At 35.1% G+C, this 18,327-nt stretch overlaps 1 protein-coding gene and 1 non-coding gene across 3 annotated transcripts in view; both read left to right on the top strand.

Annotated features, from left to right (window-relative positions):
• Positions 1 to 18,327, top strand: part of LOC124218626 (uncharacterized) — a 54,760-nt gene that overhangs the window by 27,508 nt on the left and 8,925 nt on the right. The window contains exons 1-3 of one of the 2 annotated variants that reach the window (XM_046625254.2): positions 633 to 927; positions 5,152 to 6,045; positions 15,314 to 15,557. In XM_046625254.2, the coding sequence (XP_046481210.1) occupies positions 880 to 927; positions 5,152 to 6,045; positions 15,314 to 15,557 (1,186 nt within the window). In that variant the 5' untranslated portion in view covers positions 633 to 879. Of the gene's footprint in view, positions 1 to 632; positions 928 to 5,151; positions 6,046 to 15,313; positions 15,558 to 18,327 lie in introns of those variants that run through there. The other variant, XM_046625255.2, reaches the window with a different exon arrangement.
• Positions 9,452 to 9,613, top strand: LOC124220754 (U1 spliceosomal RNA). The gene has a single exon (XR_006883671.1). It is a non-coding gene; the product is annotated as a U1 spliceosomal RNA (small nuclear RNA).

Below are 18,327 nucleotides of genomic sequence, written 5' to 3'. Positions count from 1 at the left end.
CTCCTGAGGCCCGGCAACACTCATTGTGAGAGGCGTGACGGGCGAGCGGCGCCGTTAAACGTCTCGGAATCATGAACGTGACAGTCGGTTGGCGTCGGGAGCGCCGAGCGGACGTCGATGTTTGAAACGCGCGGTGGAATCAGAGCTGTACCAGAAACCTGCGAACGTGCGTTGAATGAGATGAGTCGGAGCGACGACGATTCGCCATTCCGGAAATGAAGCGCCCCTCGGTGGCGAATCGACGCGGCGAGGGTTGTTGAGAATTTGAAAATTCGAATTCGATATTTTCCTCGACCGTTTGAACTCGGAACGCGAAGCTTTTTCCTCGAACAAACGAATAACGGACGAAAAGTGGCGGGAAACAATCTCGATTCAAATTTGAATTTGAAAGTGAGTTCGAAACTCCCGCGTAAAAAGTTTACTTTCCCACCGTGGTTAGTTTGAAATGTGTTATTAGATATTTCGTATTTACGAAACTTTTGCTTCGTCGTACGGATTGTTTTATTTTACGTAATTTGAAAAGTGTCATCGTGCAGTCACCGGATTATAACAATATATATATTCTTGTGCTTCTCTTTACTGCGGTCCGTGTGTCGGCGTTTAGTGTTTTTTTTTTTTTTTTTTTTTTCATTTCACGGTAAATAATTCTGTCACAGCCAAAACATGCGTTTGAAAATATTTGTGCTTGTGTGAATACTGTGCCGGTATTAATTGGAAGTAAAATTAAACTATACAGTAACGGTCTGTTGATTTTAAACTCCTGCAGTTCCCTCGACTCGTTGAGTTTCGAGGTATTCTAGAGTGTTTTTTTTCCACTCGCTTCGTCTATAAAAAAAAAGTTTTGTGCCGTGGTTTCTCGTTTTGTTTTGAAACGTGACGATGTCATCTGGAGCAGGACGTGACCCGAGCGTTGACGTTCGATTGAAGGTTCGTTCCAAGATTTTAACTAGGCATACACTTATGTATAACTATGGACATAAGCAACGTATATATTGTATATATATATATATATATATATATATATATAAACTGTAACCCAATTGGGGACCCTGCAGTTCGAAGGGGTCTGGAAGCTGGGGATTTTCCACTGATTAGAAGATTTTTTTATAGTCGAAATTGCGTTCGAGCGCCAATTATCGAGGTTCAGTTAAGTTTTGGATTTTTTTAAAATTTCTTTTCATTCGTTTGAAGTCCTGTTTTTCCAAACTATTTTTTGTTTTTTTTTTTAACGTGTTCAAATATGTATTATTTTGTGATATTTGTTGATCGATATACCTCCTAATAAGTCTTGAAATAAAAACAAAACTCGCAAATCAGGTTTATATCTTTCGTTATCGATATTCATTTCGAAAAAATATCAGGGTTTTCGGTGAAAGTGTGAACAGAATTTTTAATTTGTTTGGAATATGAGGGAAACAACGGATTTTGGGAGAAAAGAGTGTATAAATTTCAGCAGTTTTTGAAAATATATTGCCAGAATTGATTTGATTATTTTACTTTTCACTAAAAGCTGTATGAATTACAGAGTAAATAACCGTCGAAATTTCACGTAAGATTGCAAAATCACAATGACAATTGCTGGTGAATTTACCGATTTGTCTAATGCATGGGAGTTAATTTTTATAATTTATGATATCATTTCGTTCAACATTAATTAATGCGAATAGAATTCATAAAATCATGAAAAAGTCAAGTTTTCTGAATATTCCGGAGGTAGAACAAAAACTGGAACACGAAAAAAACGATTGATTTACTGGTGATGTAATTTTTGCAGGATATGTAACAACAGTTGAAAGATCACATCTTGTTTTTTTTTTTACGAAATCTTTATTGTTTTCGAAGTCGTTGAGATGATATTTTTTCAACGGAGTAGTTTTGGAAATTTGATAGTCTAGACGGAAATCTGAATTGTGGAAACTGCCGCAAGAAAAAAAAAAGAAACTTGACTGTGTTGTGAAAAATGTTTGAGTAAAAAAAAATTTGGATTGAACAACAGTTCCGAAATTATACAAATTTTCATAAATATCGATATTCCATGGACGATACAAGATAATATGTTCGATAAATTGGCTTCATTCGATTATGAGATCGGAAAAAGAACGGTAGACCAAATTATGCATTTGAAAATCATATAAAAAATGTACGTGAATTGAAATTTATTCGATAATTTTGCGAGTGACTTGAAGAGACGAATGAAAATACCCTTAGCATTGAAATATGTATAAAAAGTTTACAAATTTTTCCCATCCCATTTTCCTGTAACGGCATTTCTAATATTATCTTTTAACATACCTTGTACGGTGATTTTTCGGTTGATTAAACACCGAATCATTTTCCCACGGTCACTTGCATCTCGGTGATAAAAAATTCCAAGTCTCATCTGCCATCGAGGCAACCCTGCATTGTAACAGTTCGCATGAAAAAAATAGGCGAATCCGAGCATAAATTTCTTGGCTGCGTCCGAGTTTTTTCCCTCTTTAATTTACACGCTGCGAAGAAGAAAGAGAAAGAGGGAGAAAGGATAATCAGTTTTTAAAATTTTATCTTTGACTTTCTTTTTCACCTGACAACCGAGTGAATAAAGTGGAAAACGGCGTATAAATTTAGCGGGTAATACTGAATGAGACAAGTGGTAAATTGTGTATCCACACAACTGATCATCGGTTTGAAAATCGAACAATGACAGGTAGATATAGAAGCTCAATGAAACTTCCCGCCGCTGCTGGTAATGTAATGCTGGATGATCAGGTTTCATCATGCCTCGATGATCACTGCACAATGTGTATAATTTTACCCACACAAACGAATTGATCTTGACGATCGATGCCCTGACATGTTTCGGTTTGATTTTAAAAACTACAGCAGTTGACGCGAATTTTATACAGAAAAAAAAAATCTATTTCATTTTACAACAAATTTACAAAATATTACAAGATACATTTGAATGAATTATTTCATGCAGAGTTATGAAATGTGAAATACCAATGTGAGTCACAATGTTTCTCAGGGAAAATAAAAAAGTTTACCTAATCTGACAAATTTTTTCGAAAACATAGCAAATTTGATTAAATTCTTCCTTTTTTTTTCTTTTTTTTTTAATTTGCATCAGAATTACCTTGAGAATTTTTTACAGATCTGCACAAATGCAATAAAAACTTGATTGTTTTGTAATTGTTTTTTTTCTCCTTTCTTTAAATCATTATCCTGGTAGATTTGGAAGAAAGAAAACACCGAAATAAAGTGAAAGCACAGCAATAAAATTCTACTCTTCGTGTTGAAATTGAAGATGTTCTTCACCTTTTACGGGTACACAAATAAATCGCGAGAAATCCATTGTACGAAAATTGTGTGAACGAAAGAGAAAGTTCTTTTTTTCTATGTTTGATTTGATAATTGTAAGATGTATAAATTATAACGTACATTAAACTTGCGAAAATGAAATCAACCATATAATCATTCTGTATCGATACACCTGAAATGATTGTTATAACAAAACCGAATGAAATCTCTTTGAAACATATTATATACATATTTGTATGAACGCGATTTAACTGCAATGGATATCGAATTTAAGCACAATTGAAATGGTGGAAGAAATTTTTTTTTTTTTTAATCATTTTGAATGTAAAGTTTCCCAAGTTTCTCACTCATTCATGCCTACCGATCCATTTAACGCCGATTTAGTCGAGTTCCACTTTTTCTCGTTATCCTTTTTTCGCTCCTATCTTTTAATTTATTATTATTCAATTTTTTTATTTCGTGTAGCTGAACTGTGACCAATCGGAAGTCAAATTTTTCGCTGCATCGTCGCGTATTCGTACAATGAGTGTAACTTCATTACATTTTAACATCTGTTATCGATGAAATCGATGAAAGCAACCGTCAAGAGTTATAAACTCTGTCCAAATAATTTTCTATGAAATTTTTACGTGTGTTTTATTTTTCGAAAAAGCGTACGAATTCAAAGTCATGCATAAGTATGTAACCCAGGAGCAATTACTACGAAATTTTTGAGTTTTTTTTTGCTATGGGCTCATTTGTTTTCTCTTAAAAACACTAATTTTCCGAGCATTGATCCATAATATGAAACGGCAATGATATTTTTTTTCTCGCAAATTATTCTGTATTCGTCTTTTTCATGTACATCCTTGTGCAATTTTCTCTGAACTTTTCATTTCTTCGCTATTTTCAGTTTTGTGGATGATAAATTCTGAACCAAATTCAGATATCAACAAAGTAGTTTTGAATAGTATATTCAATGGACTTGTACACAGTCTATGGAATTTTCACGTATTCTCTCTTTATTTATTGAAAATTCGAACGATTTTTATCGCACATCTTCACTGAATATATTGACATAGAATACGTTCAAAAATGACGGTGGTAATTTAGAAGGTTATAAGTATCAAATTCTATGAGAATTTATCGACAATATTTATTAATCATTGGATTTTCAAATATTTAGGTTATACATTCGATAAATTTTCACCGTTTCGAACAAAAAAAAAAAAAAAAAGAGATAGTCTTGACACCAAATAGCGTTGAACACAGCATTAAATGGTCTTACTTAATTTTTATTAAATATTTTCGGGGTTACAATTAACACAGCTTTTCTGTAACAGTATAGGAAAAAACAAAACCTTACAACAACAACAACAAGAAAAAAGAAGAGGTGGGGATGGGAAGAAATCTAACAGTAATTTCTCATTTTCGAAATGTTTAGGAGAATGATACGAGGGTGAAGTTGGTAACGTTACTGTAACGATGGAATGATCGTTACTTTGCACTTTTAGGAATATCTGAAATTTATTAATCCACAATAAAAAAAAAAATATACTCTTATGTTAAAAAGCCAACTCTTTCAAAGTCATTCTAAAATTGCGTAGTAATGATTTTTTCTCCGACGTTTCGTTACGTTAACGTTACTGACTCGAGCCTCATTGATCGATTCAATCTAGGTTCCCACAAAATGTTCACCGATTTGAAGGGGAAAATACGTTTAAGAAAAAAACGGAACCATGCATGATACAAAAAAAAAAAAAAAAAGTTTCATCTGCAATTTTCCACCCAAGTAAATTGATATCTTAAATAGTCCCGAAGAATTCTTTGACTCGAGTTAAAGATCTAAAGTCTCGAATAATTTGCTTTCAGATGGAGAACCACGGATTCGAAGAGGACTTTGGAAAATCGATGGTAATCACAGATGACACCGATAATTTCTCGTCGAGGGTGACAGATGATAATGGAAAAATTCCGCGTGGAGAATCATCACCGAGGAATACACGGGACAAGGTTCAGGACTTGCCGCACGTCTACGAGGATATAATTCCCGGTCCGATGTTCCTGGAAGAGGAAGAGGCAGAAGAAGGCGAAGAAGAGGAAGAAGAAGAAGAAGAAATCGGATCGTTCTGCAAGGACAATCCGGGTTTCTCGGCGATCCCGGAGAGCCTGGGAAGCGTTTGGAAACCCGGAGCCTTGGAAAAATCGGAGGGCGGCGTGTCGAATCCGGGCGACGTGATCTCAAGGCTCCAGCGAACCCTGACGATGCCTTTGAAGCGGCTCCCGGAGGGTCGGAATCGCGATGTAAGCCGGTCGGTGCGCGTGACCGGAAGCGAGAAGGAACCGGAAGTCGGACGCGCGCGACACAGGCGGAAGAAGAAGGACTGTAAGCGCTGCAAGAGCCGCGGGACCGAGTCGAAGCTCGCCGCGAGTACGGAGCCGATTTTAGCGCTGCCTGTCGGAAGGCTCCCGAACTTCCAACCGGCGACCGGAAGTCCGCAGACGGTTTTCGCGCCGACGAACAATTCCGCGATTTGGCACCTGAACCCCATTAAATCCCTTAATTATGACAAGAACGAGATTCAAGACAGACTTGGCGGCCATGTTGAAAGCTCACACGATCATACCGACTTCAAGGCGCTCATTAACACGCCGCAAAAAAATCGGGCCACCATGAAAGTCAACTCAATTTACTCCCAGGATCAGTGGGCCGCTAAGGAGGCTCCGATTTTTTTTACCGACGTTAAGGAACACGAGCATTTTCAGGTTCGTACTTTAGCGTTAATTTCACTTTGGTTGAATATTTCTTTTTTTGTTTTTTTTTCTTTTTGTCTTGAATCAGCGGAATCATTATCCAGAAAAAATATCCATTCGAATACGATGTTGTATGTATTAGAAAATTTTTGTTGCTTGATACCAAAAATTTATTAGGTTGGAATAAATTTGAAACTGATGAAATCAAATTTTCTTCTTGCTTACTCCAAGTAAATTATTATTCAATAGGTTCGTATTTGATTGAGAACCTGTCTGTTTTGAACAAATTCGAACGAAAAATTTTCCGAGGTATTTACGAAAAAATTCTCAGCTTTCGAATGAGAATTCTACAACTGGGTACATGCGCGGAAAAAACTAATAGTACATTTTTTGTATGCCTGTGAAATCATGGAAACACCAAATAATGAGGTGGTATTATTTATTATTCATGAAAAATGAAAATAGTGATTTAGAACGGCAATTGAATTTCACCGATAATTAAGAATTGATTATGATATTATTGGGTACTCCAGTTTGATGTTAACATTTTTGTATCAAAATCTTTATGGAAAAAGATTTAAAAAATTTTACCAGAGCAAGTCTCGATGATAACAGTAAATTAAGAAAAAAAAAAATTCTAATTCCAACTGTACCTTATTTACCAACTTTACTATTTTTTCGCGGGAAAAACCACATAGCTTATCACATTCTGATAAAAAACAGCTCATTTTGTTCGTGGATAATGATAATGCGTTTCTCATTAAGTCATAAAAATTTTGTTACCTGTGAATTATGACGATTTCACATACAGGTGTATTATTTTTACCAACTGACGAGTTCAAGATAATATCTTGTCCCGTAAAGCGATTTGCAGACAATTTCGTTTACGAATGAAATGAGTTATTTTTCACTCTCATTGAACGCATTTTATTGCAGGGATTTTTAGGTGAAAAAATAAAACGGAACAGTATGAATTCTCTAACTTTGTTGATGAGAAGATTTTTACACTTAAAATTAAGCGTTCAAATTTTTTTCATTAAACCAGCGGTACTTTCTAAATTGGATTTACCTTGATCAACTAAAGTTGCAGCTTTTAAATCTCTGATTTGCCGTTTTCTTGTTTCGAAACATGTTTGACTTGGCTTTAGATCCTCTAACTTCTCGGAATGCCGCATGTATTTTAGTTAAAACGAACAATTTACGAAACTGACTCAATTTAGAGAAAGTAGAAACGACTCGCAAAATTCCTGATGACAAAAAAGCGCAATGACCAAGGGGAAAATGAAATACTAATGGGTCGTTCCTTATTCCTCATTAGTAGCCAGTTCAACTGCTGCTAGTAAAATATATATCGTGTAAAAGAAGTTTCAAAGGTACTTTGCGGTTTCTTTGTAAGGTAAACGGTTTCTATTCCTATCAGATAGTTACGAATAAGAAACAACGGGACCAATTTCAGGGTATTTTACCTGCTACGCAATACATAACACAAAGTCATGGAAAATTTTACTCCTAGAAATATGTGAAATTTGTTTCTGACATACATTCGAGTCTAATTTTAAAATACATGACTTGATAACTCTTTACAAATTATGAAAAATATATACAATGAAAATTATAGTCACTACATTTTTAACCGTTCAAGTAAAACAATAATTCGATCAAATTATTGTCATAATTTTATCGGCAGATGATCAAGATTTTGTGTTTTCACGATTAAAAGTTTAACTAATATTCATTATTTCGTGTACAGTAGCGCTCTAAAGTATTTGAAAAAGACAGTAATTGAATTAATTACAAACAAATACAAAATACAAAGATCGATAATATTTGTTATTGAAATTGTCGAAAATTAACTCTCGTTCGCTAGAAAATATAGTGAAGATAAAACAAAATAAGAAAAATGGTGGATCGAAGTAATAACTTAATAATTCATGGTGTAAAAATACTTTTGAACGCTACTGTAGATGCATCGTGATTTTCAACACTGTTTCAAAGATTCGAATAACACGTCTTTCTTGTGAAACTTGCACAATTCAGACTGGATCCCCTCGTTTTTTTTCTAATTCTCACAAATTTCCCATGATAAAAAACAGATCGTTTCAAGTGAATATTATTCTCGCAATACAGTGAAAAATACGTCCGACGAGCAAATGAGTGATGATATCAAAATGCTGCTTGATTTGTTCGACTGTATTGTTGAAAAAAATTCACCTCGCTTTCAGAGAAAGACATAAAAAAAAAAAAGACACAAGTTTTTGAGGTTCGCATCCCGTGTACGGAATACGCCGCACAGACTTTCTCCCATTGTCAACTCTGACTGCGAGGTGTGTTATCGTTTGTTCAAGCTTCACTTCCACCGACACATATATATAGATATACACGGTTAGAATGTTGCTCTCGGAACGGGAAATCTCACACAAAACCTTTTAATGTCCATATCCGAATTCTTCCATTTGCTCGAGGAGCCTTTTTCTTTCGTTTGTTCACTACATCGTTATTTTTTTTATCATTTTACGGATGTGAAAATTTGCATATAGTGACGTTTGGTAGTTAGGAAATGGCCGTGGAAGGAGGGACCACCCTACTTTCGCCCTCTCCGCCTCCTTTTCATTGCCCGATTGATTAGCTTTTCTAAAAATTTTAAATGCTAAAATACTAAGTTCAAGAGGAACGTCGGTTATTATAGTGACACATAGATTTCCTTCAATTCAAAACTAGATCGTAACTTATGTTTTATACTTTAAACTCACACCGTCAACGCTTGTTTGCCTAGTAAACATGTGGAGCCCGAGGAGCTGTGTGAGTAAGATAATTCTATGCATCAATTTTGCACGAAATGACTAATGAATTTTACAGTATTTGAAAATCCTTAAAAATATGTGACATGTAAATTCGTGTTTCCCTTATTTTAAATACTTTAATGTCTACTCGAATAGCGCAGTTGTAGTTGATATATTTAAATATGGCGTTTGAATGCACAGTTCTTAAGATTAAATTTTCTTTCGAGCATATGGCTTCACGGTAAACTGCGAAAAGTAGTAAAGGAATTATAACACTTCAATTTTAAAATTCCTAGTTAGTAAATTCGTAACCAAAAATATGGTTTTGCTATTGATTATTTAGATGTATTCAGGAGTCAAGCCTAACATTTTAAGCACAATACAGAGAATTAGAAATTACCCGATAACAGTTACGTAGCGTGCGAATTCTGGATCGAATAGGCGAACTCTGACACTCAAGACCCGTTATACATACCCGAAAACGCCGCGCGAGAATCAAACAGCTTCGTTTGGTGGCTTCGGCCAATCGTTCAAAATTAGTTCGGCGATCCGGCGGTGCGCGGCGCTCAGCGGAAGTGCTTCTCGCGTCAATAATGCGGCGGTTCTACTTCTTAACCAGGCGCCGCACGAGCCTAAGCATACTTACCTGGCGCAGAGGATACCGTGATCAACAAGGCGGTTCCTCCAAGACGAGGCTCTTCCATTGCACTTCGGTCGGGCTGAACCTTGCGAATACCCCTAATGTGGGTATCTCGGGCGTATTATTTTTGGTAGTAGGGACTGCGTTCGCGCTGTCCCTTTCTAATCGGAACCGAAAAACATTATATTCTGTAAGTAAACGTGACATTCAAGTCTACGAAAAATATGTAGAACACATCTAGCCTTAGGTGTTGAGGTAATAGGGCGGGTTGAGTATAAAGTAGTTCCCCAACAAGTGTTAGGGAATCATAGGGTTTATCATATAGTTATCACGATGATGTTAGCCCCCCTAAGTTTTATCATTTGAAACTTCTTGGAATGCACCCAACAAATGGACACACGAAAGTCAACTTCCCAAATCATTTTCGCGAAATACGTTTACTACGAATAGGCCAGTAAAAATAGCACTTTATTAACCGATAATGATATGAGTTATCGGCTGAGACCGCTGAGATAGAAAAACTCGTTCATTCAACGAGCCATAAATCGTAAACGGCAAGTTTTACAAAAAAATTTCCAAGAAACAAAAGATGCAAAATGTTACTCTCTACAATAATGGTCTCTACGACTTTTGCCCTAAAGTGCATAGTTTCCGAGATATCGACCAAAAACGTTTTTTCGAGATTGCGCCTGAAGCTCCACCTTAATCTGTCAGCATTTTGTGTTTTTATACTCAGTATTTCAATACAGAGTCGTCATTCCTTTTTTATTGTGGCAAATATTATTACTGAGTACCTAAATTTTCAATTTCAGTTTTGTACGTTTGGGACTCGAAAACTCAAACTATTGTGGTATCGAAGTAAACTCTGATCCGAATGTGAGGAACTTGTATAAGCTATTCGAAATTAATATCGATCTATTTTCCAAAAGTTCCCAGTCGTAGTTTTGCGCTTCTAATAATTATTCTCTGCATATTTTCCGCCGATAATTCGATACTTAATTTCATAGTTGTCACAATCAGCAGTGCATCAGAGAAATAAAAAGCCCCAGGATGGGATTTCTTAAATTTCTTCTTATGTAATTTCTGAAAAAACGCAACGGTTTGGAACTGAAATAATTGTTTGGCTGGCAAGTGTACCGATATTACTCAACGCTCCAATTCCTGGGCAAATTAGTGATCCCGGGAAACTTGCGCCTCGTAGGGTTTCAGCAATAATCACTACAAATAAATTGTATCGTAACGTTCTACTTTGCGCTCTCTTTCGATTTCCCCACACGCGACAGTTTCTTGTGTCTAAAATTGGTTTTTCACCGCGTAAACATAGTTTTCCCCTTCATGTTTATGAATGATGCGTTTCACGCTTGTACCTGCATGCCTGTTTATCTTCAATTTGATGTATTATACATATATGTATATATTTAGGTATGAATGTAGACGGGCGCCGTGATTAGTTGTTCGTTCATTTTGACATGTATTATAAACCTCTTTTTCGACCTCATTCGTCATTTTTAATGCGTATGAGAAAACGCTTGAGATTATATTTGAGAATGGTATATATTCAGCGGAATTTATGTACATAATCTTCAAGCCACGCAAACGTCCGCATTAATTTCCGAGAGGGTGAATTATTCGGAACACTCATCGCCCAAGTTTTTATAATACTATAAAAGATAACGTGTATACAAAACTGTCGTAAATTAAATTTTATAAATAATCCAAAATGATTATATATTCAACTACAGTCGGAGGCATTTACTCGAATATCAACTTATTTTTCGGTGTATCAAGCGAGTGCTTTTTTTCTCCAATCAATTAATCATCCGCACTAATTGTAAGGGCTATAGAAATATACATGTTTTTGCCAAAAAATTGATTTCTCTCGATTCGATTCAAAATTAGATGACAAATATTAGAAAAAATTTAGTGAACAAAATGAATTCCGGAAGTTGATTGTATTCTGAGCAATTTTTTGATCGAATAAATTATTATTCGAAGTGATAAAAATAATTCTCGAAATATTGTTTGAAAATTGACTATCGCCAGAGAATAAAAATGAGAAAATACGATGAATGAATTGGCCAAAAATTTCACAGCGTAGAACAATTACTGGATTTCAAAGTTTTTTCCTTGTTTTTTTTTTTTTTTCTTTTTAAATAGAGAAATTCTCACCGCACGGCGAAAGATGTTATAAATTTACCAAAGAACGATGAAGAAATGCACCGACACACAAACTTCCTGCCATAATTTGTCTAAACAGTCTTGAGAAGTTGAAACCACAACGTTTTGACGCAAAAATAGATTGTGAGACTAACTTGCGGAGACGCCGACGACGCCGATGCCGATTCTGAATGCTCGGCTATAACATCTGCCACCTGGCATCCATACGTTTGACGCGACTAACCAACGAAAATAATAACATCGCTATAGACACCGTATAAAGCTCTCAAAGTCGTCCAGTGCATAATTTATCCCCCGCGGTCGAAGGCTTGATCGGTTATATTTTTTCACCTCTGGCTTCTGTTTATTTTCCGAAAATTTTTTTCCCATCAATTGGCACAGCTAATTAGATGTTTCAAATATTTTTACATCGAAATTATCTTACGAAATGCTTAAAAAATTTGTCCCAATGTATTAAAAATATTTTTAAAACATCGAATGGATATCGGTAAAAGTATTTACGTGATGTTGACGACCTGCTTCTAAAATATCTCAAAACATTGCAAGAGATGGATAATTTTTCGAGATATTTGAAAGATATTGTTTTTTACAAAATATTTTGAAAATCTTTATGCAGTTGTAATGCCACATATAATATTTTACACTCTCATCGCTTCGAGTTACTTTTTTATTTATAAACGATATTGTACCGCGTGGTTCGATACACGTGAAACCTGGTGAATAACGCAACAGAAATGAAAGTTTTATCTTCGGAGCAGAAAAGATCGCTAGTCATCTCAATGCTGTAGATATATTGGACCAAAAAAATGTCGAGGCAAAAAAAAATGTGAAACAATAAAGTTGAGGGTATTTGACGGACACAAAAATATTTTACTGTGAACGCAAAACTTGATCGCAATTTCTTACGAGTTGGTTGTTTACTTTTTGTGAAGTGTACGTAGCCATTTTTTTCACAAGTGATTTTTTTTACAAATCGTTCATCCCGGAGTTTATCTTTCAATGTTAAAGCAGGAATAGACGACGGGCCTGACCAAAGATTTCCATTTTTGTAAAGGACTTTGGAATTTCTCGGTAAATTTCACTCAAAAGCTAATCGCGAGTACAGAAAAGAAGAAAAAGTTCAACCGGTGGACGGAGTTTCATCTAAATTTGTCCATTCGCTTTTGACTTTTCAACAGACAGAAATGAGTATTAATTTTTACCACTGAATTTAGAACGGTTCGAAAAATTTTACCAAAAATTCACTCAATCTTGACTAGAAGATATTCATCTGAATTGATCAATCCGTTCTCGAATGACCGTAGAAATTAAAATGGATCGTATATACAGATAAAATTAATCCAAAAGTGATGAGAATGAATGATTGATTTGCAAGGTTGCAAGCTCGAAATTTTCTCTTTCCCAAAAAATATTGATTTTCTTTACTATCCGATTGTAGCGTTAACAAAAAAAAAAAATTAAAAAATTTAGCATCGTTTGATTTCCAGTTGCAACTATTTGGTCTGATATTTATCGTCGATACTACATTTTTTCAACCGAGTAAGTCCTTAACATAAATTTATAATTATATCAACCTGGAATTTTCGAATATTCGAAAGAAATAATTATAAAAAAAAAAATAGTAACTGAACGTAATAGAATTTTTTTGTTCGTAGCTAAAAAAAACTGACGTTCATTTTGTGTCCCAAACTATATATTTTGTGTATGCTGAAAAATGCAGATAGTTGAATACCCTGTATTACATTAAATTGCATAACTAGGTAGAAATTAATCTCGTCGTGCGGACAAAAACGGTGTTAAAAAAAAAAAAAAAAAAAAAAAAATCCCTTTACGAGGGCAAGTTAAGAGATCATGTCCAAGATTTCTTGGCTCGTCGACGGTGTTATGTTATTAGTCGGCCGACGGAACACGGCGTACAATATCTAATGTTGGAATTATGTCACGTAGAAACACGTGCAGAGGAAAGCTCTCTGTTGGGGCAACAGTCTGAGGTATTAAAGTTGCAGAAGCGCACTAAGATCATCGGTAGCTGTTCCTGTCTCGGTGCCAAGTCGCCGGTTGGATCCGGGTTCTAGCCAAGTGAGGAAGCTCCGCAAGCTTCGGAAACCGCCAGCTGACATCCTCTCGCCGCAATCGTTTACCACCTTTCAAACAGTCCGCCCGGCTTATTTTCTCCGCAAAGCTCGATTGCGAGATCTCGACGAGCCGCGAAGCTCAATCGTTTCACTCGCGAATGAAACGCGATAACCCTGAAAATAACCGTCAATTTTATATCTTATCTTATCATCGCGCACCGACTAGCTAAACTTTATTTTAAGCTGCGAGACGCCGAGCGCTGGGTGCGGTGATTCCAACGTCTTTAAATTCCGATGAATTTTCCAAATTTCGGAACGTTAACAAGTGTTCAGCTCGGTGTGAATTTTTTAAAATATTTTTTCTTCAAATTCAACGACGTTTGGATGTGATAATAATTAGTGGTGGATGCAAACAATTGTGCACCGAATGACGCAAACGTATCGTGAATTAATTATTGCGAGCATTTATGGAGGGCGCAGGTTAATCAGAGTGAATTAGGATAATTTTGCTGATTTTACCCTCAGAGGAAAAAAACCAGTGCTGTGATTCTTTTTTGTGTTTTATTTTGTTTTCCTTTTTTTTTTTTTTTTACTTTTGCTCAATTTTTTTCTACAGATAATGACACACCCATGGCTGATTTACAGGTTTGTCAGCAATCTGTTGAATTTTATTAAAACAACACAATCAGGGTTAAAAAAATAGAGCTCAACTTTATTGAGTTGAATTTTGTTGAAAAAAAAGACCGTCTTCGTATTGAAAAAATAATTAGAATACCTGCGAGATCGAATAAAGAACGTTTATAATTTATCGCTTTTAGTTTTTATACTGAATCGTATTGCAAAAACCTAGAATCGAAGTTTTATACCGATGAATCTCTTCTTACCATGCAAGAAAATGATAAAAACCGCAGATGCTAATAAATAAATCTAACAGGATAGAAATAATTCTAAAATATCCTCATGCACATATTATTCTTGCATGTTTTGCTTCCTTGTGTAAAAATCTTACTGAAAAATCATAAAATCAATCTGAAATGAATTTTGAGTAAAATTAAAACATGTTTCTCGACGAAGCACAATAATTTGTCACTTAAACTTACCAAATTATTTCGTGTACAACGTTTTGATTGCAGTCAACCGAGGAGACAATACGGAAAAAATTTATCACGAGGCAATTGATTCGTATATAATAAAATTCAACACAGAATTCCATGTACGACTACAAAGTTTTCGGTATTATAAAACAATGAAATTAGCAATGCAATTATTAATTATATATGCATAGTTCTTTTTTTTTTTCAAACAACTCCAGAAACGCTGTAACGAACTACGCGAAATTGCGTGCGATTGAATTTCTTCGCAGTTGTTTACAACATTATTCGAATTACTCACGTAAGATCGTGACAGTTTTTTTTTTGTCCCGATTGATATTTGCTTCTGTTAATGCATAAACAAATGTCCTGATACCGAAGACAGCGTGAAAGAATGCCGGAAAAAAAAATTTGAAACACTTTGTTTTCCGTACGAATATCACACGAATCTCTCCACGGTTTAATTTTCTTTCCTTTTCTCTTCCGATAATAATTCACTGTCGTTTCGTGTTTCAGAGGGCATATTCCCTGCCCAGTCGGAGTCAGACACCTTCCTCCCAGAATCGTGTCAACCTGCGTCGAAGCGTGAGAGGCGAGCCGCCTCCGCGTCCGGCAAAACTAGACAAACACCGAAGAGGATGGACGCTGCATTTTGTGAGCCCGCTGCGCAGCGGAGGATTCACCAAATCCATCGTCGTACTGATTGCGGTCATTTTACTTCTTCTCGGAGTCGGCTGCACAGCTCTCTACATTCTTTTCGGTTAGTATTCATTGTTGGGCCCATTTTCCGTGAAAAATAGGAAACAAAAACAAACAAACAATAATTGCATCAAATATCGGAGTCAAATACAGCGAAAGAAATGATTTCCTTTGGTAAGAGAATTTAATTTTTTAAAGTCGATTTAAGGTTTTTTCGGTTTACTATATTTTTTTTATTTTTATTTTTTTTTTTTTTTTTGAAGTTAAATAAGGGCTGTCGACATCAATTTAGGGCGTCGTAAGAACGTGAAATTGTCGCAATAGTTGCTAGAAAGTATAAAGGATCGTTGAACAGATTGTTTTCTGTCCGATGAAAGTAAGTTCGATGTTATTTTTTATTGAACAGAATCGATGTAAATACAATTTTGGAACATCGAATGTGTATTTATAGCGATATAAATATGATTAAAAAAAAAAAATGTCTCGAATTGAGCGGAATAGTTTTTTGAATAAAATGTGCACTTAATCGCAGAGTCGAATAACTATTCTATACTTCTCCAATCTCAAGACACTGTTCATAATTTCATTATTTCTATTGTTCTCGCATTTTTAGGAAAATCATCGTACCTTAGGAATGCATAATAAATATAACAAATACTCAATGTTTGACTGATGTAACTAAAACTCATTACTTTTTCATATGAAAAACCTCCATAACAAGTTTTTGTTTCACGAGTTTTCAATTTTTCTCCTATGGCATGAAAAATAAATATGACGTTCTTAGAATTGCGTTAGTCCTGATATTTTTACTTTCTTATTTGAAACAAATGCTCGAGAGAAAAAAAAAAAAAAAATTGGCTCGAACAGGAGCTCGTTTTTTTTTTTATATAAAATTTATCTGGTTACGTGAAAATTGATTCGATGATAAATTAATTTGACGATTAGATTTTCCAAAGTGCTATCGAATTACAAACGAAATTTTGCAACACTTCTATTATACCGAAATGTAAAAAAATGCTGAGATTATTAATTTTCAAGTGACGTGTCAAGTAACGAAAACTGTACGTTGAAAAAAAGTTTGAAAACTGTTTGCTAAAACAGTTTTTTTTTTCCCCCTCCATTTCTCAAGTCTCGTAACTACGATCCATAATTATAGCAGCATTAAATATATACGCAGAGTGAAAAGCGTAGCCTAATCAACATCGAAGGCCCCTAGAGATTGATATAGGCGAAGATTTTATTAAAAATAATTGTTGACGAGGAGACGTGTCACTTGCAATTTGCGTCTGTTTCAATTAGCGTTAAACAGAGCTTGTCAATTACAGTGAAAAAAGAAAGGAAAGAAAGAAGCTGCGCTCGAGAAGCACGTTGTATGCATAAGTGAAATGAAAAGAAGTAAAAAGAGTGAAATGAAATAGGCGGGCGGATTTTGATACGGCTGTTAATTAACTCTTGATTGACTGAATAACCATTTCATTAAGTCCGGTGCCAAATGTCAATTGATTCAGCAACAACAGCTCGTTTCACGGCCTTAACCGCAAGCACGTTCTCGTACGTACGTTTCTTCTCTTTAATCAAATCTCTTCAGCGAGTACATGAGATTCATGGACGATAAAACCCCCGCGCATATACGATGCGTGGGAAGATGCGTGCTCCAGTTTTAATGCTTCTGTGTTTGTTCTTCTTATTATCACCATTCATTCATCGTTGTGAAAATGCGCTTGCGAATTCATCGGTTTTCTCCAACTCTCGTTTAAGCCGTAGTTGGAATATTGCCGTTTTCGACTCCAAAGAACGGTGAGAATGTACAGATTTTTTTCTCTCAATATTCTGTGCATGAGACTTACGAGCTTATGTTTCTGAGGGTTATCTCAATTTGCGAATAAGATTCAAATTTCATTCTTTCATCATCTTTGAAAGTTCGTTAGATCGATACTAGGAAACACACGGATATCGGTAATTGAATCGAATCAGATATTTTTTATTCATAATTCGATGTAAAAAAAAAAAATCTGTAGCGTTTTTTTTTCTCGTCATCTCGAATTATTTGAATCTCAGTTACTTCTGCGATTTCGAAATGAAAGTTCAGAAACTATAGAAATTCAATTCTAAAACTCGTGACATATTTTAAAAACAGTAACCTTCTTCACAAATGAAACCGCACTCAAGAATGTAAAAAAAAATTTTATATTAAAGACAATGTAAATTAGGATTTGTACAGTTTCTCTTGAATTTTTTACTTCAATTTGAAGATTTGAATTAAAAAATGAATTGCTCGGATTCGTTCAAAGTGATACTGACTTTGCAAGACCCAACTAGAGGATCAGAAATAACAGTCTGCCGAATTTTTGGTTGGAAAAAAAAAGTTTACACATTGTTTTTCTAACAGTGTAATAGCTGTAATTTAACTAAGTTGTTGGATAAGAAACATCAAATTCGTATTCATCGTTGTTCACTTTTTTTCTTATCGCCATCTTTCCCCTGAATCATTTATGTTCATATTTTGTTGCTTCAACGCTTCGAACTTCAATCTCATAATCATACACTGTACAGTATTAAAAAAATAATGTCAATACAGTTTACTATCTAAATAATAATTAGCAGCAAGCGCAAAAGTATTGGAAAATTTTTCCTCCTTCGAGGATTCAGATTCACCTTCGCAGCTGAAGAATTAGCAAAACTTGTTCTTACGGATAATTTTCTCGAACTTTGTTTCTGAACTTTTTCCGAACTCGGATTATTCGAACAATGAGATACAACGGGAGAATAAATATAGTTTTTGTTTGATTTTTGACTAAAAAAAAAAAAAAAACAAAAAAACAAAAAAAAAA

Source organism: Neodiprion pinetum, chromosome 5 (genome assembly GCF_021155775.2).
Source record: "Neodiprion pinetum isolate iyNeoPine1 chromosome 5, iyNeoPine1.2, whole genome shotgun sequence".
Taxonomy (NCBI): Eukaryota; Metazoa; Arthropoda; class Insecta; order Hymenoptera; family Diprionidae; genus Neodiprion; species Neodiprion pinetum.
Note: the sequence above shows the minus strand (reverse complement) of the source record. Positions and strands in the feature narration are given on the sequence as shown.